At 48.0% G+C, this 26,429-nt stretch overlaps 1 protein-coding gene and 1 long non-coding RNA gene across 5 annotated transcripts in view; one reads left to right on the plus strand and one right to left on the minus strand.

The window, feature by feature from the left end:
- Positions 1–8,411, plus strand: part of CD82 (CD82 molecule) — a 73,796-nt gene extending 65,385 nt beyond the window's left edge. For both annotated transcript variants that reach the window (XM_066583470.1, XM_066583471.1), the window contains exons 7-9: positions 2,065–2,217; positions 4,709–4,792; positions 7,733–8,411. In XM_066583470.1, the coding sequence (XP_066439567.1) occupies positions 2,065–2,217; positions 4,709–4,792; positions 7,733–7,810 (315 nt within the window). In that variant the 3' untranslated portion in view covers positions 7,811–8,411. The remainder of the gene's footprint in view (positions 1–2,064; positions 2,218–4,708; positions 4,793–7,732) is intronic.
- Positions 8,412–15,275: 6,864 nt separating this feature from the next.
- Positions 15,276–26,429, minus strand: part of LOC136582433 (uncharacterized) — a 70,491-nt gene continuing 59,337 nt past the window's right edge. For 2 of the 3 annotated variants that reach the window (XR_010787184.1, XR_010787185.1), the window contains exons 2-3: positions 16,788–17,110; positions 15,276–15,394 (exon numbers count right to left, since the gene is read on the minus strand). This is a non-coding gene — a long non-coding RNA (uncharacterized lncRNA). Of the gene's footprint in view, positions 15,395–16,787; positions 17,111–17,164; positions 17,277–26,429 lie in introns of all 3 variants that reach the window. The other variant, XR_010787183.1, reaches the window with a different exon arrangement.

Raw genomic sequence — 26,429 nt, forward strand, 5'->3', positions numbered from 1 at the left:
AAACCAAACCTCAGGTGGTTTGTCTCGGCTTTACTAAAATCGGCTAAAATCCTTTTCTTCCCTTTCCTCCTCCTACTCATCCTCCTCTTACTCATCCTCTTCCTCTTCTTCTTCCTCTTACTCATCCTATTCCTCTTCCTCTTATTCCTCTTCCTCTTATTCCTCTTCCTCTTATTCCTCCTCTTCCTCCTCTTCCTCCTCTTCCTCCTCTTCCTCCTCTTCCTCCTCTTCCTCCTCTTCCTCCTCTTCCTCTTTTTCCTCTTTTTCCTCTTTTTCCTCTTTTTCCTCTTTTTCCTCTTTTTCCTCTTTTTCCTCTTTTTCCTCTTCTTCCTCTTCTTCCTCTTCTTCCTCTTCTTCCTCTTCTTCCTCCTCATCCTCCTCTTCCTCCTCTTCCTCCTCTTCCTCCTCTTCCTCCTCTTCCTCCTCTTTTTCCTCTTTTTCCTCTTTTTCCTCTTTTTCCTCTTTTTCCTCTTTTTCCTCTTCTTCCTCTTCTTCCTCTTCTTCCTCTTCTTCCTCTTCTTCCTCTTCCTCCTCTTCCTCCTCTTCCTCCTCTTCCTCCTCTTCCTCCTCTTCCTCCTCTTCCTCCTCTTCCTCCTCTTCCTCCTCTTCCTCCTCTTCTTCCTCCTCATCCTCCTCTTCTTCCTCCTCATCCTCCTCTTCTTCCTCCTCATCCTCCTCTTCTTCCTCCTCATCCTCCTCTTCCTCTTCCTCCTCTTCCTCCTCTTCTTCCTCTTCCTCCTCTTCCTCCTCTTCCTCCTCTTCCTCCTCTTCCTCCTCTTCCTCCTCTTCCTCCTCTTCCTCCTCTTCCTCCTCTTCCTCCTCTTCCTCCTCTTCCTCCTCTTCCTCCTCTTCCTCCTCTTCCTCCTCTTCCTCCTCTTCCTCCTCTTCCTCCTCTTCTTCCTCTTCCTCCTCTTCCTCCTTTTCCTGCCCCTCCTCCTCCTTCCTCTTCCTGCCTCTCCTCCTCTCGCTCCCTTTTTTCTTATTTTTCTTCATTACCTTTGCCTTAAAACACCTTAAAAGTACTTAGATAGACTTCTAGGTGACCTAAGAGTGTTCTACAGGGATTTTATGGTTCTTAGACAGTCTTATACACCGGTTTTAGGGCTATTGATGAGGTTTTACTTTGGTTCAAATTCACTTAGACCCAGCCATACTATTTGCCCTTATTTTGGATTCTGAATTCAATTCATATTGTCTCTATGACAAGACCCTCTTTTAAAGAAAACCTCCTGCTCGCCCCCAACACAGTGCAGAATGAAGTAGTATTAGTAGTGCAAGACTCATCTCCATAAAAGTATGGAGATCCATTTTTTATCACCTATGCCAATGGGACCTGTTCTTAAGTAGCCACCCACACTTACACAGGTACTGCCTAGGTAACTTGCCACTTATTGTACATTAATTTCTCATTGAAATTTTGAAGGAGTCCATAATAATTGCGACGGTAAACTCCAGTTTTCACTGAGGATTCCCTTTACATGAACACATTCACTAAAAGGTTTCTAGTGGGCAGGCACTCACTAAATAGTCCCTCCCCTGAAGAGCTGGTCATGAATACCAAACATTTTATTTCACTTATTACTGAGCCTTGAATGTGTTAGAGAGGTATTCCCATTTGGGACTTAGTGAGATAAAAGTCTGATAGATGTGGGTTCTACCTCTGCCGCTATCAAGTTTAGCTATGCTAAATTGTTTCCATAACTCACATTGACGTATAGAGAAGTTAAGGCTGCTTCCATTAATTCCAGCTGGGATGTACAGAAAGCTAATCCCATTGAGTCCATGATGGGCCCTAGATGGGTAGTGTAAATTGAATTGTGCCCGCCCCTTTTCAGCTCTTCAGAGGACGGCCTTAGTGAGTATCTGCCCACTAGCAACCCTCTATTAGTTATTCCTATAGGTACCCTAATTGAAAGAGAACCTCCTGTGAAACCTGAAGTATCCCATTGTCCTTCTGATCCCCAGTGGATGATCTACGCACCGTGACAGGACTGTGGTGTCGGCACAGTGAATTTTATCTAAACTTTTTGTACAATTGTCATTTTGTCTTGTTTTCGGTTACAGCTCCAGTGCTGTGGTTGGACCGATTACCATAACTGGACCGAAAATATACATCTTAATGGCAGCCATGATGTCTACCCCTGCTCTTGCGTTACTAACCAAACTGAATCTCCTCATGATTTCTGCAATGCCACTAGCAACAACCTGTATCACAAGGTGAGTTTTTCTAAAATCTGCTACCAGATTTAAAGGTGTATTTCTTGAATTAAACTATTGATGACCTATCCTAAATTGTTTGGTGGAGGTTTGCTGCTCAGGATCCCCACCTATTATTTGGCCTGCTCTTAGTGCAGCAGGCCAAGCATCGTCATAGGTAGTCAGGGGAAGAAGTGGAATGGCCGGCTTCACTTCTGTTGAAATCAATGGGAGGTCTGACCCCTATCACACTTTAGGCTCCTCATTGCGGTCAGGGTCACATGTCTTATTAAAGACCTAGAATACCCCTTTAAGGCATCATACCTTCACATCTAACAGCGCTGTACATTTTGAAGCTCTACACATACTAGTACCAGAGCTAGAAGTCAGAACCACGGAATCCACTTTCCGACGAATCCGACACCTTTTTGAGGTATTTTGGAATTTTGATATCTTTGATGGCTAGAATAAAGCTGCAGAATGTGGTATGCTTGTCGTCCGAAATATCGGAAGCTCTGACTGAACCCCAAATGCAGAGCCTTAACGTGGTTGTACCAAAATTACAAGTTATTTCCTATCCATAGAATAGGGGATAACTTGCTCATCGGTGGTGGACTCACCGCTGAGACCCTACCGATCTTAAAGGGGTTGTCCCGCGCCGAAACGGGTTTTTCTTTTTTCAATAGCCCCCCCGTTCGGCGCGAGACAAACCCGATGCAGGGGTTAAAAAAGAAAACCGGATAGTGCTTACCTGAATCCCCGCGCTCCGGTGACTTCTTATTTACCTGGTGAAGATGGCCGCCGGGATCTTCACCCTCGGTGGACCGCAGGTCTTCTGTGCAGTCCATTGCCGATTCCAGCCTCCTGATTGGCTGGAATCGGCACGTGACGGGGCGGAGCTACGAGGAGCCGCTCTCCGGCACGAGCGGCCCCATTCAGAAAAGAAGAAGACCGGACTGCGCAAGCGCGTCTTATCCGGCGATTAGACGCTGAAAATTAGACGGCACCATGGAGACGAGGACGCTAGCAACGGAACAGGTAAGTGAATAACTTCTGTATGGCTCATAATTAATGCACAATGTACATTACAAAGTGCATTAATATGGCCATACAGAAGTGTATAACCCCACTTGCTTTCGCGGGACAACCCCTTTAAGAATAGGGATTTCGTGTCCCCCGTCCTCCTCACTGAGAACTTGCTGCACCCACTGCAGTGAGGAGAAGACCGAATGCAGCGCTGATCCCGCTGGTGCTCCATTCACTTTCCTTGGGACTGCGAATGTAGCTGAGCGGCAAGCACCCAGCTACTTCTGTCAGCCCCATTGAAGTGAATGGAGCACCTGCCTGGCCAACGCGCTATTCACTCTGACGTCATTGCAGAGGGAAGAAGTGACCCCACAGTGACCGAGGGAGAAACGTTCTTCAGATCCATGGGGGTCTTAGCAGTGAGTCCCCCTTGAGCAACAAGTTATTCCCAACTTGTGGATGGAGATAACTTGAAATCTTGGTAAAGCCACTTGCATCAGCATGAACCGTAAAGTAACTTTGTAATTGCTTCACTTATTCTGCATTGATTTTGATGTTCCGTCGTGTCTTTTACTCAAGTCACATCCAAAGCTGCATTAAAAATAATTCAAGCTTCTCTTAGAAACCAACTGCTGTTGACCTTCACATGGCTTGAGAGCTTTACCGTTAACTGCCAGTTTATACCATAATTGGAAACCAATTTTGCTTTGGATGTGAATGGAGAAGAAAAGGTCATGCAAATCAACATAGATACAAGATCATTGCACAAGCACACAGGCCAAGCCAACAGTTGATTAGTGGGGGTCTGTGGTAACAGACCCTGAGCAACAGACCCCCATTGATCTACTGCTGATGACCTATACTGCTGATAGGCCATCAATAGATTACACCTGGACATCCTGTTTAAGAGCAAAATCTTTCTCACGTCTTCCCCCCCCCCCCCCCCCCCCATAGAACGGACCCTCTGTCAGGACATTTTCAGCAATCTATTAAAGGGGTTATGTAGTTGTAAACTCTTGATGGCCTGTCAACAGGATAGATAATCAATAGTAGATCAGCAGGGGTCTGCTACCTGGGACCCCCACCAATCAGCTCTTCATTGTGACGGTGTGCTTGTGCACTCAACTGATTTCTGCAGGAAGCAGACAGCTCCATTCTCACTGTGGTGGCCAGGCATGGTATTACACATCCTGTTCACACTGAAGTGCATGTGAACGTGGCCTTTAATATCAAGCCTGCCCGTGGGAATGGAGCTGTCTGCTTCCTGCAGAAATCAGCTCATTGTATAAGCACATGGACCTAGCAAACAGCTGATTGGCAGATAAGCCTTTAGTAGTTTACAACTGGAAAACCCCTTTAAATGGCTGAACCAGTTGGTGATCGCTCTGCGCGGTTTGAACGTTTTGTTGTTTTTTCACCACCTTCTCCAGTCTGTGATGTAAGACTTTGCTGCTCCCAGTTTCTAAATGCTGCTTTTGTATTTCAGGGCTGCATGAATGAAGTGGAGAACTGGGTGCAGGACAATCTGGGGATTATCTTGGGGGTGTGCGTTGGAGTCGGTATTACTGAGGTAAGATGGTCGGGGTTTCTCAGTACTATAGATACAATATGGTGAGAATTGAGGCAATAATCTGTATATTGCATGTACGCACTTACCGATGTAGCAGAGCTGAATGTTATTAAACACTCTTTTGGGCATCATGATTATTCTGTAAGTTATGTTGCCACAGTTTTACCTGCAGCCCATTATTGTGCCAAATAACAAACTGGGCTCTGCTACATCCACCTAACAGATCAGAGAATTTATCATACACTTTTTTTTAGGTTTTTCCACTTTTCTACAATCAAAACCCTTTTTTTTGGAAATCTTTTTTTTTTTTCTAAATCGCTGCATTCAAAGTCCTATAACTTCTTTATTTTTCCATGGACGGAGCTCTGTGAGGGCTTATTTTTTGCGAGACGAGCTGTAGTTTTTATTGGTACCATTTTGGGGTGCATACAGCTTTTTTGATCACTTTTATTGCGCTTTTTGGGAGGCAAAAGGCTAAAAATTAGCATTTTGCCTCAGTTTTTTAGCTTTTTTTTTTAACGCTTTTTGCCGTACAGGATATGAAGTGTGTGCAACATGTGGGATTATAATTTTTTTTCATGCTAATGTGAGAAAAAGCACAAAAAAAGTTGTTGTTTTTTTTTTTACACCATTTGTGTCCCTGTGGGGCACTTGCAGCATAACACCGATGATCGCTATGATAAGGTATTGCAGGACTTCTCTCCTGCAATGTCTTATCGCTTATTACAGCATTCATAGGCAGTGGTATCGCGAGAGCCCAATAACATCACAGAGGCAGCGCGCTCCCTCTGTGAACCCTTCCCGTGCTGCAATCTACATAGATCGCGGAAGGGGTTAACAGTGGGGGTCACTAATGCATCCCTGCTGTTGCAGCAGGAGTCGGGCTATCGGTGACAGCTGGCTCCCACTGCCGGATAGCGCGAGATCTCTTCTGATCTCGCGCTATCCCCAGGACGTAAGTTTACACCCTGTTGCGGGAAGTACCCCCCTACTAGGACGTAAACTTATGCACTGGAGCTGGAAGGAGTTAAGAAATAAAACTTTCCCCACAAAAAACAAGCCCCCCCCCCCCCCTCACACGGCAGTGGAAGAATAAAGAAATGTTACGGCTCTTGAAAGCTGAGGACGAAAAAAGCAAAAATGAAAAAATCTCTGATCCTGAAGGGGTTAAAGCTCCTCTGTCTCATGTGACATAAGGATGTATGGTCGGAGCTCAAGGAGTAGCACTCTGTGAGTCAGGTACTCTCTTCTGAGCTGCCGTGTTGCGTGGCATTGGTGACTGCCATCTTCTACGCATTCCGTCAATAGACAGCGCCCCCTATACTCTGATTCGAGGGGCTGCAATATAAAGCTGTGCCTGTTCAAACCTCATAGATGATGGTAGCACTTTAACCCCTTCCCGCTCCTGGACGTACCTGGTACGTCATGGCAGCCTGGTACTTCCCGCAACATGATGTACCTGGTACGTCCTGGAGATAGCACGGGATCACATGTGATCCCGCGCTATCCCGCAGCGGGAGCCGGCTGTCAGTCACAGCCGGCGTCCCGCTCCAACAGCGGGGGGGCATCGGAGATGCGCCCGCCGCTGTTAACCCCTTCCCTGCCGCGATCTAAGTAGATCTCGGCAGGGAAAGAGTTCACAGAGGGATCGCGATCCCTGTGTGTCTCCGGCCGGAACTCGCGATGTTATCGCGAGAGCCCGGCCTGTCACCATGGCAACAGGACGCCAGACACTGGCGTCCTGTATTGCCTGTGCCTATTATCGCTGTACAAGCGATAAGGCATGGCAGAGCAGTAGCTCTGCCATGCCTTATGACAGCGATCATAGGCACAGTGATGTAAGTCCCTCAGAGGGACTCAAATAGTATTAAAAAAAAGAAAAGAAAAGTGTAAAAAAAAGAAAAATGTAAAAAAAAAAATGTAAAAAACCCCTTTTTTATGCTTTTTCTAATATTAGCATAAAAAAAGGGAAAAAAAACTAAAACCCCACATATTGGGTATTGACGCGTCCGTAACGACGTGTACAAAAAGTTGAACACGCTTTTTATTTTGTACGACAAAAAGCGTAAAAAAAACCGCTAAAAAACAGAGGCAAAATGCTAATTTTTAGCATTTTGCCTCACAAAAAATGCAATAAAAGTGATCAAAAAAGCCGTACATTTCCCAAAATGGTACCAATAAAAACTACAGCTCGTCTCGCAAAAAATAAGCCCTCATAGAGCTCCGTACACAGAAAAATAAAAATGTTATAGGACTTTGAATGCAGCCATAGAGAAAAAAAAAAGATTTCCAAAAAAAGGGGGTTTTATTGCAAAAAAGTGTAAAAACCTAAAAAAAATATAACAATTTTGGTATCGTTGTTACCGTACCGACCCGCAGAAAAATTTTAGTGTGTCATTTATGCTGCATGATTAACGCTGTAAAAAAAAAAAAAAATCTATGGCAGAATTGATGCGTTTTCTCTCCCTGTTATCATTAAAAAAAAAAAAAAAAAATTTACGATATTGTCTATATACCCAAAAGTGGCACCGATAAAAACTACAGATCGCCACGCAAAAAACAAGCCCTTACACGGCCGCGTCCACGGAAAAATAAAAAAGTTATGGCTTTTGAAAAATGGAGATGGAAAAATACCAAAAAATCGCTTGGTCCTCAACGCCAAAATAGGCCATGTCATTAAGGGGTTAAAGGGCTCGAAAAATATGGCTGCTTTCTTCCAAACACAGCGCCACCCTTGTCCATAGGATTGTTTGTGGTAGAGCAACTCAGCTTCGTAAAAGTCAATGGGAGCTGCAATACCAGACCCAACCCACAGCCAAGGGTGGCGCTGTGTTTGGAAGAAAGCAGCCATGTTTTTTAACCCTAGACAACCCATTTAAGAAAGTAGCAACTGTGATCTGCACTCCTTCCTCTTACACTCTGTCCTTCTCCTTTATGCAGTTAATAGGACTCATCCTGGCCCTATGTCTCTGCCGGAGCATCCAAAATGAAGATTACAGCAAAGTTCCAAAGTACTAAGAAGCATCCGCCTCTTCCAAACTCCACGGAGTAACCAACGCTGACGGGATGGAAGAAGCAGAGGGGCGGGATATGTCACATGGCATCTTATCCCAGCTCCCAAGCCCACCTTGTATATATGCTGAGTCCCTGTGCAAATTTATGAGTGAACCACTTAGAGGAGAAGTGATGTCATAGTAGTGACATCATAATCATTAATGTCTTTATTACATGGCAGATTTTCTATACCTCTAAGAGGGAAGGGTTCCCAACTGACACAATATGGGAGCCTTAAGATCCCGTGAAGAATTAGTGTAGAATTAGTATATAGAAGGGTTAGATAGACATGTGACTACAGGAGGGGTGAGACGCTCTGCAGATCTCTAGCGCTTGCAGGGCTGCAGCTTCCAGCACGCATAGGGCGGTAAGCCTGCAGCATTGCAATGGCTAGAGGGACGCAGAATGCATGAAGCCCCATAAGAGAAGGGGGAGGGGCAGGTTCTTGTATGGTTATGATGCTTTGTATAGTGATATGTAAAGAAAAGGAGCAAAACTATCTTCATAGAGCGTTCTTATGTCTGTATAAATACAATAGATGTAAATAAATGTATGGTACTCAGTACTGATCCTATCTCTGCTTGCTTTAATGGAAAGTAGACAACTGCAGGTTGTGCTGGGAGTGTAGCTTTGCAATGGCTGTAAAGAAACAGGTTGGAAACCACCTCCTTTTTGCTGACCCTGCAGACTTCCATGCACTTGTCTGTGCCTGCAGAGCATCTCATGCTGGTATAACGGGGTTTCAAGACCAAGCCTGCAGAAAGAGATTGCTCTGATTTGCTGAGCTGCGAGCCATTCATTGATTGAATGGCTGTAATTGGTGCATCCAGAGCTGGCTGTGATTTGACGCTGGATTAGCCAATCGGAGCAATCTCTTGCTGAAGGCGGGGACTTCAAACCCCGTCACTAGCAAAAGATCCTCTGACAAGTGCCCAGAGCCCCGGAAAGCAGCGACAGGGACCCGACGGCGGCAGCATCGGTGAGTAGAACGTACTTTTTTTTTTGGTAGTGCAGCTAGTGCTGCCCAAAAAGCGGCGCCAAGTTGTGCCACGTATTCAGCAGTGCTGCTAATGCTGCCCATTCATTTCAATGGGCGACGCAGGGCTGAAAATGGCCAAAGATCGAACATGCATCGCTGTCATTTTAATGCTTGTGTGAGCAGCCCCATTGAAATGAATAGGAGCGTTGTACAACGTTTAGCGCAGCACTGAAAAGGCAGCGCTAAACACTGTAAAAAAAAAACAAAACGTCTGTGTGAGGGAGGCCGAAGGCATGAAATGTGCAGGAGATTATAGTTCTTTCTTACTTTACATTGATGTGTCGAAAGTCACGGGACAGGAATTAATATGTAGGACCCCTCTGGCCCGGCCAAGTGCAGCAGCTCGAGGTGGCATCGATTCCACAAGTGGACAGAAGACGTCTGGAGGGATGCTGAGCCGTCCGGCTAGCCGCCCGCAGTTTCGGGGTATTTGTAGGTGTAGGATCTCAGGTGTGATGGACCTCTCCACCACATCCATTAAATGCTACATTGGACTCATGCCTGGGGAACGTATAGTCCGCACCTTCATAGGAACCCTCCAGGATACTCCTCCAACCAACTTATCCCATCATTGTGGGGTAACATGAGGACCATGAAGGGCTGCAAATGGTCACCAAGCAGTGAACTCTGATTCACATTGCCTTGTCATGAGCACGTTGGCCGTTGTTCAACCTCACAATGTATACAGGTGGGGGTGTCCCAAGCGTCATCTGAGGTAACCCCACTCCATCATCTGCTATCCCATGACTTTTGGCACTTCAGTGTATATTACCCATATTTCCCCCGTCTCTTTTAGAACCCTCGTCCTCTATATTGCGGGTTGTAGCTGTAAGCCATGACAGTCCTCTTGCAAGTCCAGTCATGTAAAATGAGAAGCTCTGCAACTTTATGTACTTTTTTGTAGCCGTTCTTCTCGGTTTTCAAGATCTCTGTTAGCTTTTAATGAATAGAATCATTCTTGTACACATCTAGAGGCTCAATTGCTTCTACTATTTCTCACAGCTGAGGGGTTGCTACGTTATCCATTTAGACGATCCTCTGAGCAAAACACATGGGCGGCATAGTTTTAACCATGTTATTGCCTGTGCTGATAGTTTGCGACAATGTATCAGTGCAGCTCTAATGGATCGAAGGTTTAGCTCATAAAGGATAATGTAGCCTGGGTACATTGTAGCTATCAGCTATGAACAGCGCTGGGTAAGGACAGGTTTTTAGCCTTTGGATGTTTCCATTTGCTGACAGCAAGCAGCGATCTTGAAAGCAGTAAGGAACTGAAACAAAGTATATTAGAAAGATGCAGAACTTTTCATTATGACATTAATGCACTTTAAGGCTCGCTCACATTGGCGCTTTTGGGTTTCGTGTTCCCGCTGCATTATGAAACGGCACCCAGCACTCAAACAGAACCGTGATATGGTGGAACCAAATGGACCCCATCTGACGATAAGGCGGTCAGTTCAGTTTCCGGCTGGGCCTACAGCTATTTACAGGATGAAATACTGCAGAATGATTTCCTGTTTAATGGAATTCAGCGACGGAGACAAAAACCAAATGTCCTATGCTGATGCGAACGAGCTGTTATCTGCATACAGTATGAGATGGCGGGGGTCCACCGTTCAGCTGTCGGAAGTGGCCTTGATACTTGGTGAGTGTTGCGGCCACTTCACTGTATACCAGGCACAAGGCCCGAAAAAAATCATAAGCCGTTGCGACTGGTATAGCAGCTCAATCCCATTCACTAGAGCTGTTCTTAGGCCTCCTTCACACAGGGCGTTTTATACAGCGTTTGGCGCTGCCTTTTCAGCCCAGCGCTAAACGCTGTACGAGGCTCCCATTCATTTTAATGGGGCTGCCCACACAGGGCTGAAAACGCAGCGCCTCCAACGCTGTGACAGCGATGCAAGTTCTATTTTGGCGCGTTTTCAGCCCTGCGTCGCCCATTGAAATGAATGGGCAGCGGTTTTAGCACTGCTGAAAACGTGGCAACACTTGGTGCCGCATTTTTGGCAGCGTTAACCGCTCGCCGATTTTCGGGGTTGCAATAGAAGCCCTACCCCGAAAATCAGTCCCTGCTAGGTGGAGAAAAAAAAAAGAAAGTTAATACTCACCTAGCCGCTGCAGTCCGGGTCGCGGCCGCTGATCCGGGCTTCTCCAACACTCCCAAGTGTATTGCTGGAGGGCAGGTTTGAGAACCTCGCCTCCGGCAATAGAGTGCTGTGATTGGTTATCGGCACGCTCGATGCCCAATCACAGCCCTTCATTGACTGTCTCAGCCAATCAGCGCCGGCAAGCTCTGATTGGCTGAGACAGTCAATGAAGGGCTGTGATTGGGCATTGAGCAAGCACCGACAACCAATCACAGCACTCTATTGCCGGAGGCCGGGTTCTCAAACCTGGCCTCCGGCAATAGACTTGGGAGTGCCGAGGAAGCCCGAATCAGTGGCAGAGACCAGCGGCAGAGACCAGCGGCCGCGACCCGGACTGCAGCGGCTAGGTGAGTATTACTTTTTCTTTTCAGCATTCTTGGCTGCGTTTTCAGCCGAGCTGAAAACGCAGCCAAGACGCTGGCTGCCAGCGCTGCTGAAACGGGGCGGGATCTGCAGTAAACGCAGCGTTGAAAAACGCTGCCTTTCTGCAAACGCCCTGTGTGAGGGAGGCCTTAGACTGCGTGACTGATTAACGTGATGTCGCAGTCCTGAGAAAAGAGTGCAGCGCTCCCCTGAGCACCACGGCCTCTTCTCTTAAGGCCCATTTAGACACAAACATCATCGCTCAAAAGACATCTTTGGAGCGATAATTGTTGTGTGCCTTTACACGGCAAGATTCACACAAATGACAGTTTTGAGCGTCCACTTTGCATAAGTGTGTAAATAAAGGCTCGCGCTGTATGCAGAAGACAAGTGGGACCGCTATCTTCTGCATACACCTGTTGTCTTCTCGGAGCACTTAGCTGGTGTACAGCTGAGCGCTCCGAGCAGAGTATGCAGGACACAGCTGGACCGCTATCTTCTGCATACACCTGTTGTCTTCTCGGAGCACTCAAATGCAGCGCTGTCTTCTGTATACAGCTCCTTTGTTCTCGGAGTATTCAGCTGGTATACAACTGAGCACTCCAAGCGGGGTATACAGAACACAGCTGGAGCGCTGTCTTCTGCATACTCCTACTGTGTTCACGGAGCACTCAGCTGATATACAGCTGAGTGCTCCGAGCTGGGTGGTATACAGTAGACAGCTGGAGCACTGTCTTCTGCATACGCTTGCTGTGTTCACAGAGCACTCAGCTGGTATACAGCTGAGTGCTCCAAGCGAGGTATATAGAAGACAGCTGGAGCTTTGTCTTCTGCATACTCCGACTGTGTTCTCCAAGCAGGATACCAGCTGAAACAATAGTATCAGCGGTAACCCGCTGAGACCTCAGCGCGCAGCACTGATGAGGCTCATCGTTGTCTTTCAGCTTGCTGAAAGACAACGATCAGCGAATCGCTAACGAAAACTTCACGATGGCCACGTGCGTAGACCCGACAATTCTCGGTCAAAAGACGGCTTTGAGTGAATTTTGAGTGAGAATCGTTGGGTCTAAATGGTCCTTTAGCTGGTCAGCGGAGGTCCCGGGGGGCAGACCCCCACCGATATGATGTGTCCTGGGGACAGGTAATCAATACCTTAGTTCTGAAAACACGCTAAAGGCTCGTTCACAGCAGTGTTCAGCGTTTGTCTCTCTGGAAAGCTTTCGGTTCGCCTCAGTTCCGTTATATTTGGGACCTTTCACACAGAATTACGCCGCAGGACGCAGCCAAGTCCACAACTGTGGGATTCCACACCAAAATCCGTAGGTCTAACTGTGGATTTTGATGAAGAATTGCAGGCAGGTTTTAAGTCATTTCCAATTCCGTATCAAAATCCACAGGCAGCCTACGGAATTTACATCACCTTGCGGTCCGTTATGTTTTTTCGCTGCTCAGTGATACAATTTTTGTGCTCTTTTGCCCCCTGGAGTCTCATCTTCCTGTTTCTCTTTGATACAATGGCGCTGATATACACCATCCGTGCGAAGGAGCGATGAGTTGTAGGTTCTGATGTGTTAGTTGGATCACAGGCTACAGTTTGCTTGACTGTGCAATGCCTGTTGGTAAGAACGATTCCTGACATCCTCCTCTAACCCCTATTGCTGATGTTTTTTCCATCCAGAGGATCCCCTTTCGCAGGATGTTTTTCCTACTCTTCACACCATTACACAATAAAACCCACGCAGTTGGCAGTGCCATCCTGGCCACTGGCTAGTCTATTACCGATGACCGAACCTCATTGGAAGTCACTCATATCGCTGGATTCTCCCATCTAATGTGAATTCACACTGAAACTGATCCACGGAAAACTTGTCACATGATTTTATGCCGCACTCAGGGGTCACGGGGATCATTTCCATACAAGAAAGCGCCAATCGTGAATGAGCTGGGGCTCTAATAAAGGGGCCATTCAGTGTATATAACATATTTTCTAAGTGACTTCCCTAGTGCTGTGCATTGGAAGGGTTAAACTGTTGCAGCTCCTCCCTGCATTCCTTGTATCTCCTCTTGGAGTCTGCACTGTCTCACATCTCCCTACAATTTCCCACGTTGCTCCAGTACTTCCCAGCGCCATCTCTGCCCTCATCCTCCTCCAGAGACTTCATCTCCAGGAACAACATCAGCTCTCCTGCTCATTAATCTGCTCAGCAGCTGGAGGCCCCTCACCCTGCAAATGGTGCAAGAGCTGGAACAGAATGCGGTGTCATTCCTGGATTTGGCCACAAGAGGGGGATAATGACACGTCACTCAGGGGGGAGATTTGCCAAGCAAAATGAGCCCAAAATATTGGTGTATGTGTACACCAGCCACGAGGGGCCCGAGGAGCTGCAATGGGTCTAACATGTTAAAAAAGTGGCTCCCTTGTGTGTGCGGCCGACCATTATCCTGCTGGAAGCCGCCATGAGAGGAACACATAAGACTGCAGGATGTCCCAAACATATAGCTGGGCTGTCATTGTCCCTTGTACCACTACTAGGGGAGACCGACTGTCATATGCGATGGCCCCCCAGACCACCACACCAACAGGGGGCAGTATGCCGCTCCACAGCAAAGGCAGGATTGAGGCGCTCACCCCGAGGTCTCTAGACACAAAAATGGCCGCTGTTAGCACCCAAACTAAACCTGGATTCATCACTGAAGACAACCCGGTTCCCCTCCATAGCATCCATTTTCATTGTTTATGGCAAACGGCGGTGGCGGTGGGTGTTGAAGGCCGTACATGTAATGGGCACCGTGAGACCAAATGTCCTTCAGCCAAGCGCCTGGAAATAGTTCTGACAGACACAGGGGTGTAACGATGGCGCCCCCTGTCTCTGGATGAGGGACAATCAAACAGTTGGAGCTGCTGGTGCTTGTCACACGATGAGACGATCCTGTCTACTGGTGGTCTGTTGGGGGGTCCTGAGCCCGGTTACCTTGTATGCCCTCACACATCCACTGGTCCCAACACCCCCTAAGTCTGGTCAGATGCACCTCTCTACTGGTGGTCTGTAGGGGGCGTCCTGAGCCCGGTCACCTTGTGTGCCCTCACACACCCACTGGTCCCAACACCTCCTAGCAGTCTGGTCAGACGCTCCTCTCTACTGGTGGTCTGTAGGGGGCGTCCTGAGCCCGGTCATCTTGTGTGCCCTCACACATCCACTGGTCCCAACACCACCTAGCAGTCTGGTCAGACGCTCCTCTCTACTGGTGGTCTGTAGGGGGCGTTCTGAGCCCAGTCACCTTGTGTGTCCTCACACACCCACTGGTCCCAAAACCTCCTAACAGTCTGGTCAGATGGTCCTCTCTACTGGTGGTCTGTAGGGGGTCCTGAGCCTGGTCATCTTGTGTGCCCTCACATATACACTGGTCCCAACACCTCCTAACAGTCTGGTCAGAACCGCCCGGTGGGGGACAATTCATTGATACGACCCTCCAGCTTCTCACATCCCAATAATGCGCCCCTCTCAGACTCTGGTAACGGGGTGAAATCTCTTCTCTGCGTCGTAGAGGCGTCTAGTGGTCAACAAGGTCCACACGAGAGGAAGAAGAGGTCACTACACACAAGGAGCCTCCGAGAGCTTCTTATAGGCCAAGGGGAGAACCACTTTTTGGGTCTCAGGTTACAAGACCGTTCCTCTAATCACAACAACTCATCATTTACAGATCTGCCTGAGATGGAACTGCATGCTGGGTTTTGCAGCAATCCGACATTGATTGCGTTATTTTTTGGTTAATGAGTGTATATTATGTCAAGTGCGCCATTTAATGCACAAAATCACACAGGAAAACAAATCTAGTATATTATTCTAGTTTAATCACGGGCCGTGTCCTCCAGCTACATTGCAATGAATGGGACTATGAAAGGAGATGTTGCCCTTGAGGGTGGTTAGACATGTTGGCTGCCTTGTAGATGGTCCATCTTCAGTGTGTTCATCCAGGTAAGTACAGAAGACGACGAGACTGTGGAAGTAAAACAAAAGACGTGAACATTTCTGCTATACGTTATAATTAATATGTTGGGACGGGCAACCACGCCCCCTCTGACAAGCCACACCCCTGTCAGGGAACTGGTGTAGATAGCCATACCTGTTAAAAAGTGTAAAAACAGTTTTACTCAAGCCAATTTTGCAATATTTTTTTACACCTGAATCTGCTGTAAACTGTTTTAGAAACTCTTGTATCAATTCCTTTCCATTTTCAAGATCTCGTATTGCTTTCAGCGAATTGAAACATTCTTATTAAAGGGATTGTCCCGCTCTAAATAATTGACCTTTGCTTAGGATAGGTCATCCGCAGCTGATTGGTGTGGTCCGTCACTGGGATCTTAGCTGATCAGCTGTATGCCAGATGCTTTTTTGGTGTACAGAGCAGGAAGGAGACAGCTCCATTCACTTTGCAGTGGCACGACGTGGCATTGCATTCACTTTAATAGGAGCTGTGTCAGTAATACCATACTAAGCCACTGTAAATGGATGGAGCTATTTGCTTCCTGCTCTGTAACGGCGTCCCGGGATGGTATTGTACTCACTTCTATGGAAGCGGTGCCTGCAATGCCATGATGTAAAACATACGAAGTGATCTGCTGTATAGCAGGTCAGCAGCCCAACAAACAGCTGATTGGCTGGCAAGCTGAGCAGTGGACCCCGCCGATCAGCTATTGATGGCTATCCTGATGTTGTCATCAACACCACTAAAGGGAACCTGTCACCATGTTTCGGAAAGTTGTCTACGCTCATGTGGTGGTAGCGCCTATCCAGACAATGCGGTAGCGCCAAAAAAAAGGCTATTATAGCTTAAAGGTTTCCCGCCTGGCATGCAAATGAGCTGAAAAGAATCAGAATTAGGCAAAAGAGTCAGGTTTTGTCAATTCTCCTGGTCTAGGCACACCTCCATGGTTTGAGGGGCACATACAGTACCAGAACTAAGCACATGCCAAATACAGTACCAGAACCAAACTCCGTGGTTTGATGGACAGTTATACAAAGGTCTGTCTTCTCTAGAAATCTGGCGCAAGTGCTAGACCCAGGGATTCTTGTGCTGGTACATCACTGCTAGCGGGAGCAGGCGCAGTGCACATCGAGGGTCCTGGAAGTCTCTGGAAGACTTCTTTGGTCATTCAAGAAGTGAGCTTCGCTATTGGTGCAGCCATTGCTGTGGACCACCCATCAGACGGTCCAGGGCTCATTAGCATATGGCGCGGGAGAAACATATTGGCCGAGGAGACAGTTTAAAAGAAGATAACGGTAGCGCTGGGTTCCTCCCAACAGCGCGTACATAAAAGTATATTGGGTTCATAGGCAAAATTTAGGAGTCAGACTTCCTTTAACACCCCCCCTAAAACTCATGGACCCACCTTAGATTGGGCCATCGGTGGGCCGAGCTCCAGGATGTGAATGGGACACGCAGCAGGCGCACGTATGGACTGCGGCCACCGCCCCTTCACTGTGCGAATCGGGGAGCTCCCAGAAGTCCGATCGTGTGCCAGGTGGATCGTCACATCTGTGGTTTATGGTTCAGGTCACTAAAGCTCCATTTTCCAAATGTCACTGACGAATTTAACCCTCGCCCGCACCATTCTCCTACATTAGCACAGAACAATAAGCACATCTTCCATCCACTCCATTATGGGACGGCCGCTAAATCACAGGTTTGTTAGCCGGAGACGTCCGCCAGGTTCTGTAAATAAGAGCAGAATCGTGAAGAATTCATTACAGCCGCGTAATTCTTTACCTTGAAATTGCGACCAATTTTCCGGCAGTTACGCTCGGCGGCTCATGCATTTAAATAGATCATTTCCAAGTTTGGAAAGAAAATGATGTCTGAGTTTCCATCCGAAGTCCATCTGCGAGAAGGAAGCAGTGGGGTAATTTACCACTAGGTGTCTCCCTGTGCTACTTAAAGGGGTTGTGCCACAATTGATTTCTATTACCTAAACATAGAATTGGTTGAGACCTCCACCGATGGTGAAGAATACCCACGTAAAAATGGCTCATAATATAAATACAGCACTAGATACAGTACCAGAACCAAGATCAATACATAGATACAGTACCAGAACCAAGATCATAAAAGAGGTATAGGGGCGAGATCATTATTTTCCCACTATATAAGGCACTTGTCAGGCCCCATATGGAATACTGCGCACAGTTCTGGTCACCGGTGCTCAGGAAGGATGTTACAGCGCTATCAAAATTGGGATTATTTACTCTAGAAAAAAGACGGCTAAGGGGCGACCAAATAACCATGTATAAATACATCAGGGTACAATACAAGGATCTCTCCCAGGATCTGTTTATACCCAGGACTACGACGGTAACAAGAGGGCATCCGCTACGTTTAGAAGAAAGAAGGTTTCAACACCAACATAGAAGGGGGTTCTTTACTGTAAGAGCAGTGAGACTGTGGAACTCTCTGCCTGAGGACGTGGTGATGGCAAAATCCATAGAGGAGTTCAAGAGGAGACTAGATGTCTTTCTAGAGGGGAAGGATATTACAGGATATAGACATTAAATAACCAGCGGGGTTGTTGATCCGGGTCTTGAACTCAGGTAGGAACTATCAAATGTTGATCCAGGGATTATTCTGACTGCCATTATGGAATTGGCTTCTGCCTCATTGGTTTTTTTTTGCCTTCCTCTGGATGAACATGGGGTACTGGAAACAGGCTGAACTGGATGGAATGGACATTGTCTTCTTTTAGCCTAACATACTATGTATAACATAAATACAGTACCAGAACACGGCTCATAACGGAAATACAGCATCAGAACAACCTCAGTACGTATATACAACACCAGAAACAAGATCAGTACATAGATACAGTACCAGAACCAAGCACAAAACAAATGCAGCACCAGAACCAAACTCAAAACATAAATATAGCCCCAGAACAACCTCACTACAGATTTACTGGACCAAAACCAAGATAGGTACATAGATACAGTTCCAGAATCAACACATAACAAATATAGCACCAGGACAAAGCTCATAACATAAATACAGCACCAGAACGCAGCTCGAAAACAAATATAGCACCAGAACCAAGCTCTGTACATAGATATAGTGCCAGAACAAAGCTCATAACATAAATACAACCCAAGAACCAACCTCAGTACATCGATACAGCAGCAGAACCAAGATCAGTACAAAGATACAGTACCAGAACCAATAACATAACAAATACAGCACCAGAACCAATTTCATAACATGAATACAAGCTGCGGAGAAGGGGGAAACCAGTAAGGCCATGAAACCAACGTGACAGCCATTTTGAATGCAGCCATCTTGGATTCAAATCAAATTTTTCCAATAGGAAGGTAGGTGTGTGATATATCATGCTGGAGGGGGATTTCACTAAAATAATAATGGTGGCTTCAATATGATATAACTTTATTCGTTCTTACGTTAAGGCCGGGCTCACATGAGCATAACTGTGTAATACGCGGTGAATGGAGTCAATGAAAGTAAATTGATTGTCATTGTCCCGTTAGAAGTACAGAAATACGTGTCCGTCGCTCTAGACCTCCTGACCCGGCACTGCGACGATCCTGGTCACATGACCTCAGGACTTACGGACCATCGGGTGCCAGATCAACACCGTTTAGCCGCAGTCTAATTAGTTTGTGAACCTCTCATCTTGCAGATTTTCGGTCTCTTTTTGGAAGAAGATCCTCGAGGACAGATGGTCGGAGACTGAAACAAAAAGCAGAGCAGACGGAACAAAATGGCAGCACCCGGCGACATATTTATTTTGTGGGGTCTGCAGTGAGGGACATACGGGCATCAGAGAGACATCTGGGACAGCGTGAGAGACGCCAGCGAGAGTGGGGAGATGTCTTACCCTGCTTGTCTGCAATTCCCTCCGACCTGAAAGGTCCCTGAGGGCGGCTTCACATGGTGAAATCTGTTGCTGAATTTTCTGCGTAAATTCCGCGGCAAAATCCGTGTCTTTGGCGTTTCGCTTCTGCTCAGCACGCCAAATTCGCAGAATTCCAGCGTGTTTCCACTTGTTTCTGTGTCAAAAAGTGATCTTGATGCGGAGATGGGATTTTCTGCACGTGGATTTTGCCCATTGACGGGGCTAAATATGTGCGCAGATCAGCGGCAAAAACTGCGGCAGAATGATGCAGCTTTTGCCACGGTTTCTAGAGTCGTAATTCACACATGTGAACATACCCCTTTCGAAAATCTCGTCCGCATATTGCGGAAAAAAATCTGCACAAACCCCGAATGGAAATTGCGATGTGATGCGGAATTCGCTGCGTGCCAATTTTATCGCAGTTTACGCTGCAGAATCCAACTCTTCCCAAGGAGACGGTGAATTTCGCACCAAAATCTATGTTAAAAACTGCGCAAAATCCGCACCAAATGATACAAGTTTAGATGCAGATTTTCAATTTTTTTAACGGAAAAAAAAGGTAGCGCAGGCGGCGGCGCTTTTCTTCCATTTTTTATCTCTGACATCACAATCAACGGGCGACGGAACTTAATAGAAAGATTGATGTTTGTTTCCGTATTTGCGCTCCGTTTGAGCGATGGGCGGTTTTTCTCTCGCAGCGATGCTGTCAGATAAAAGTGTCAGTTCATGTCCTATTTTGGGGTGATTCCACATAAGGAACCGCCCATTATATCCTAAGGGATCTTTAAAAAAGATCCCATCGCACTCGCATGTCATGCGATCTGCTTACGAGCGCAATACGATTTTTACCATTGAACACTATTGGAAGCACTTGCGATTTTTTTTCACGTGCTTGAAAATCGCAAGTACATAGATGCAAAAACGTATCGTGCGCACAACTTTACAAGCGTGATGTCGGTCCGAGTTGCTGATTCCCACCCATACGGGCGTATGTAATATCGGTCCATGAAATACGCAGCGTGTATATATCTGTCATGGCGGTGCTTATTTTGTCGTATGCAGTCTTTTTTGTGCACGTGTTGCATCCGTATTTACTGCGTTTTTCATGCACGTAAAACAAAAAAAAACGAAAAAAGACCCGCTATTGAGGTCACTATTTTGTTACCTACTGTCTTGCGAATGCGAATGTTTTTTTTAACGCGATTCCGTAGACTTTCGTGGGCGGTTTTGTTCCGTGATAGGAATCAGGGGGATTACCGCTGTCCATGCTACATATGTAAAAAATATGGACTGAAAAACGCTGCTGTGAGCGCCCTCTAGAGGATTTGTACCAGCACCTGCAGCGTTGTGATACGTACTACTCCTCCCATCATCCGCTGCGGTGGTGATGTCGGCCAAGTATGTGGTGCAGAGAGGGAAGTAACGACTTGATCCTCCTTCCTGCTCCCTCTGTCAACAGGACGTCAGTAAATGTGGCGCTGACGGACGCCGCGCACCTGGAGGCTGAACCTTTCACGCTTGTTTCGGAGGACGCAGCAGAATTTACTGTCCAGCAGAATATCCTGCATCAGAACCCGCAGGTGTAACGCGCACATGTCGATGTCACCGCCAGTAATTCACATCCACATTTTGACCTCGGGGTTTGGTGAAGATTTGCGTAATGGCTAATTTCGCTACGTCCTGCGGAACAATTAGCGTCAAAGGTCACATATAGTTTTCGTGTAGCTACTCATGGGCATATATGAGGGGCAGGCGAATGATGGCCTGTGGTGGGCTCAGTTATAATAAGGGGACTACAGCTGGCACTGTTATGGGGTTACTGAGGCCACCTTTGCTATGGCACAGTGGCACTAGTCCTGTTATGGGGTTACTAATGCCACCTTTGCTATGGCACACTGGCACTAGTCCTGTTATGGGGTTACTAATGCCACCTTTGCTATAGCACACTGGCACTAGTCCTGCTATGGGGTTACTAATGCCACCTTTGCTATGGCACACTGGCACTAGTCCTGTTATGGGGTTACTAATGCCACCTTTGCTATGGCACACTGGCACTAGTCCAGTTATGGGGTTACTAATGCCACCTTTGCTATGGCACACTGGCACTAGTCCAGTTATGGAGTTACTGAGGCCACCTTTGCTATGGCACACTGGCACTAGTCCAGTTATGGGGTTACTAATGCCACCTTTGCTATGGCACACTGGCACTAGTCCTGTTATGGGGTTACTAATGCCACCTTTGCTATGGCACACTGGCACTAGTCCTGCTATGGGGTTACTAATGCCACCTTTGCTATGGCACACTGGCACTAGTCCTGTTATGGGATTACTAATGCCACCTTTGCTATGGCACACTGGCACTAGTCCTGCTATGGGGTTACTAATGCCGCCTTTGCTATGGCACACTGGCACTAGTCCTGTTATGGGGTTACTAATGCCACCTTTGCTATGGCACACTGGCACTAGTCCTGTTATGGGATTACTAATGCCACCTTTGCTATGGCACACTGGCACTAGTCCTGCTATGGGGTTACTAATGCCGCCTTTGCTATGGCACACTGGCACTAGTCCTGCTATGGGGTTACTAATGCCACCTTTGCTATGGTACACTGGCACTAGTCCTGTGGCTAGCACTGCTACGGCTGGTGTAGATATGTCATAGTGTGATGAAGACTGTGGATGGCGCTATTATAAGGGTAGATTTGCTGGCCCTGCTATGGGGACACTAGTGCTGTCTCTGTTATGGGGTATCACTTCTGCTGTCAGGCTCTATATACTTGACTTGTTTTTGCAGCAGTCTTTTCACTGCTTTGCTATAAAATTTTAAATTGTGGTAAAATTGGGCATATTTGTAAAAACCACCACAAAACGACTGATGTTCATAATATACCCTCATGATTATATTGTATCTGGCCCCTGTATATACCACTATGACTGACACACCGTTATGGAGGCACTATGACTCTCACAGGTGACTGTGGCCAAGAGCGTAGGTAAAGGCTCAGGGGCCCTGATCCAAAAGATCAGCTGGGCCCCCCCCCCCCTCTATCTGTACCCGTACCCATACCTAAACCATGCTGCACAGAGACATAACTTGAAGCTTCTGGGCCCCAATGCAAAACCTGTAACAGGGCCCCCAACTATAATGCTTTATTCATAGTACTGGGTTCCCTATATGGAGAAGAGAGGCCTTATGGGCCCCCTAAGGCTCCTGGGCCCGGGTGCAACCGCATCCCCTGCACCCCCTATAGTTACACCCCTGACTGTGGCTCTCACTGTTGTGGGGGCACCGTAACTGTGATAGGGGACTATTGCTGTAACTAATATAATGTTACTGAGGATGTCTCAGGCATGGACTTTCTATGGATGTCTCTGTTATGGGGGCGCTGTGGATGTCTCTGTTATGGGGGCACTGTGGATGTCTCTGTTATGGGGGCACTGTGGATGACTCTGTTATGGGGGCACTGTGGATGTCTATGTTATGGGGGCACTGTGGATGTCTCTGTTATGGGGGCACTGTGGATGACTCTGTTATGGGGGCACTGTGGATGGCTCTGTTATGGGGGCACTGTGGATGTATCTGTTATGGGGGCACTGTGGATGTCTCTGTTATGGGGGCACTGTGGATGACTCTGTTATGGGGGCGCTGTGGATGTCTCTGTTATGGGGGCGCTGTGGATGTCTCTGTTATGGGGGCACTGTGGATGTCTCTGTTATGGGGGCGCTGTGGATGTCTCTGTTATGGGGGCACTGTGGATGTCTCTGTTATGGGGGCACTGTGGATGACTCTGTTATGGGGGCACTGTGGATGACTGTAATGGGGGCAATGTGGATGTCTCTGTTATGGGGGCACTGTGGATGACTCTGTTATGGGGGCACTGTGGATGACTCTGTTATGGGGGCACTGTGGATGACTGTAATGGGGGCAATGTGGATGTCTCTGTTATGGGGGCACTGTGGATGACTCTGTTATGGGGGCACTGTGGATGACTCTGTTATGGGGGCACTGTGGATGACTCTGTTATGGGGGCACTGTGGATGTCTCTGTTATGGGGGCACTGTGGATGACTCTGTTATGGGGGCACTGTGGATGTCTCTGTTATGGGGGCACTGTGGATGACTCTGTTATGGGGGCACTGTGGATGACTCTGTTATGGGGGCACTGTGGATGTCTCTGTTATGTGGGCACTGTGGATGACTCTGTTATGGGGGCACTGTGGATGTATCTGTTATGGGGGCACTGTGGATGTATCTGTTATGGGGGCACTGTGGATGACTCTGTTATGGGGGCACTGTGGATGTCTCTGTTATGGGGGCACTGTGGATGACTCTGTTATGGGGGCACTGTGGATGACTCTGTTATGGGGGCACTGTGGATGTCTCTGTTATGGGGGCACTGTGGATGACTCTGTTATGGGGGCACTGTGGATGTCTCTCTTATGGGGGCACTGTGGATGACTCTGTTATGGGGGCACTGTGGATGACTCTGTTATGGGGGCACTGTGGATGTATCTGTTATGGGGGCACTGTGGATGACTCTGTTATGGGGGCACTGTGGATGACTCTCTTATGGGGGCACTGTGGATGACTGTAATGGGGGCAATGTGGATGTCTCTGTTATGGGGGCACTGTGGATGACTCTGTTATGGGGGCACTGTGGATGACTCTGTTATGGAGGCACTGTGGATGACTCTGTTATGGGGGCACTGTGGATGACTCTGTTATGGGGGCGCTGTGGATGACTCTGTTATGGGGGCACTGTGGATGTCTCTGTTATGGGGGCACTGTGGATGACTCTGTTATGGGGGCACTGTGGATGTCTCTGTTATGGGGGCACTGTGGATGACTCTGTTATGGGGGCACTGTGGATGACTCTGTTATGGGGGCACTGTGGATGTCTCTGTTATGTGGGCACTGTGGATGACTCTGTTATGGGGGCACTGTGGATGTATCTGTTATGGGGGCACTGTGGATGTATCTGTTATGGGGGCACTGTGGATGACTCTGTTATGGGGGCACTGTGGATGTCTCTGTTATGGGGGCACTGTGGATGACTCTGTTATGGGGGCACTGTGGATGACTCTGTTATGGGGGCACTGTGGATGTCTCTGTTATGGGGGCACTGTGGATGTCTCTGTTATGGGGGCACTGTGGATGTCTCTGTTATGGGGGCACTGTGGATGACTCTGTTATGGGGGCACTGTGGATGACTCTGTTATGGGGGCACTGTGGATGACTCTGTTATGGGGGCACTGTGGATGTCTCTGTTATGGGGGCGCTGTGGCTGTCTCTGTTATGGGGGCACTGTGGATGACTCTGTTATGGGGGCACTGTGGATGACTCTGTTATGGGGGCACTGTGGATGTCTCTGTTATGTGGGCACTGTGGATGACTCTGTTATGGGGGCACTGTGGATGTCTCTGTTATGGGGGCACTGTGGATGACTCTGTTATGGGGGCACTGTGGATGTCTCTGTTATGGGGGCGCTGTGGATGTCTCTGTTATGGGGGCACTGTGGATGACTCTGTTATGGGGGCACTGTAGATGACTCTGTTATGGGGGCACTGTGGATGTCTCTGTTATGGGGGCACTGTGGATGACTCTGTTATGGGGGCACTGTGGATGTCTCTGTTATGGGGGCGCTGTGGATGTCTCTGTTATGGGGGCACTATTGATTGTGGTTACCACTGTTAGGCTGCCTGTCCATGGGCGTTGTAATATCCCGCGATGGATCTCCACCGCCACCAGGAGCCGCCACCAGGAGCCGCCACCAGGGAGCAGGAGCCTGCTGACCGATCTCCGCGGTGACTCACCGTGGAGAATCCTGGCAATTCGCAGCATGCTGCGATTTGCCGTCCGCAAGCAGAGAATCGCTATGATCCTCCGCTCGTGGACAGGGGGGCTGCGCTTTCCAACTCCATGGAAAGTGTGCACTGCGTTCCCCACGGCCGGATACAAAAACACCTGTGGACAGGCAGCCTAATAGAGTCCTCTCGCCTTAATTTTTGGGGGATCTCTGTGGCTGTCACTGTTGTGGAGGCACTATCATAGGGTTCTCCTGCTTTAACCCTTTTGGGGGTTACTGTGGATATCAACTATGTGGACACTGTGGATATCAACTATGTGGACACTGTGGCTGGCTCTATTATGGGGAAACTGCGTCTGCCACTGTATTAAGGGCATTATTGCAGGGTTCTCTAGCTCTAACTGTTTAGGGGTCCTTATGACTGTCAATGTTAACGGGGCACTGTGGATATGAGTGATGGGGGCACAGTGGCAGGCTCTGTTATGGGGGCACCGTGGATATCAGTTATGGGGGCACAGTGGCAGGCTCTGTTATGGGGACACTGTGGATATCAGTTATGGGGGCACAGTGGCAGGCTCTGTTATGGGGGCACCGTGGATATCAGTTATGGGGGCACAGTGGCAGGCTCTGTTATGGGGGCACCGTGGATATCAGTTATGGGGGCACAGTGGCAGGCTCTGTTATGGGGACACTGTGGATATCAGTTATGGGGGCACAGTGGCAGGCTCTGTTATGGGGGCACTGTGGATATCAGTTATGGGGGCACAGTGGCAGGCCCTGTTATGGGGACACAGTGGCAGGCTCTGTTATGGGGACACTGTGGATATCAGTTATGGGGGCACAGTGGCAGGCTCTGTTATGGGGACAATGTGGATATCAGTTATGGGGGCACAGTGGCAGGCTCTGTTATGGGGGCACTGTGGATATCAGTTATGGGGGCACAGTGGCAGGCTCTGTTATGGGGGCACAGTGGCAGGCTCTGTTATGGGGGTACTGTGGCAGGCTCTGTTATGGGGACACAGTGGCAGGCTCTGTTATGGGGACACTGTGGATATCAGTTATGGGGGCACAGTGGCAGGCTCTGTTATGGGGCACCGTGGATATCAGTTATGGGGGCACAGTGGCAGGCTCTGTTATGGGGGCACCGTGGATATCAGTTATGGGGGCACAGTGGCAGGCTCTGTTATGGGGACACTGTGGATATCAGTTATGGGGGCACAGTGGCAGGCTCTGTTATGGGGGCACCGTGGATATCAGTTATGGGGGCACTGTGGCAGGCTCTGTTATGGGGGCACCGTGGATATCAGTTATGGGGGCACAGTGGCAGGCTC

The sequence above is a fragment of the Eleutherodactylus coqui genome, chromosome 11 (genome assembly GCF_035609145.1).
Source record: "Eleutherodactylus coqui strain aEleCoq1 chromosome 11, aEleCoq1.hap1, whole genome shotgun sequence".
In the NCBI taxonomy this organism is placed as follows: Eukaryota; Metazoa; Chordata; class Amphibia; order Anura; family Eleutherodactylidae; genus Eleutherodactylus; species Eleutherodactylus coqui.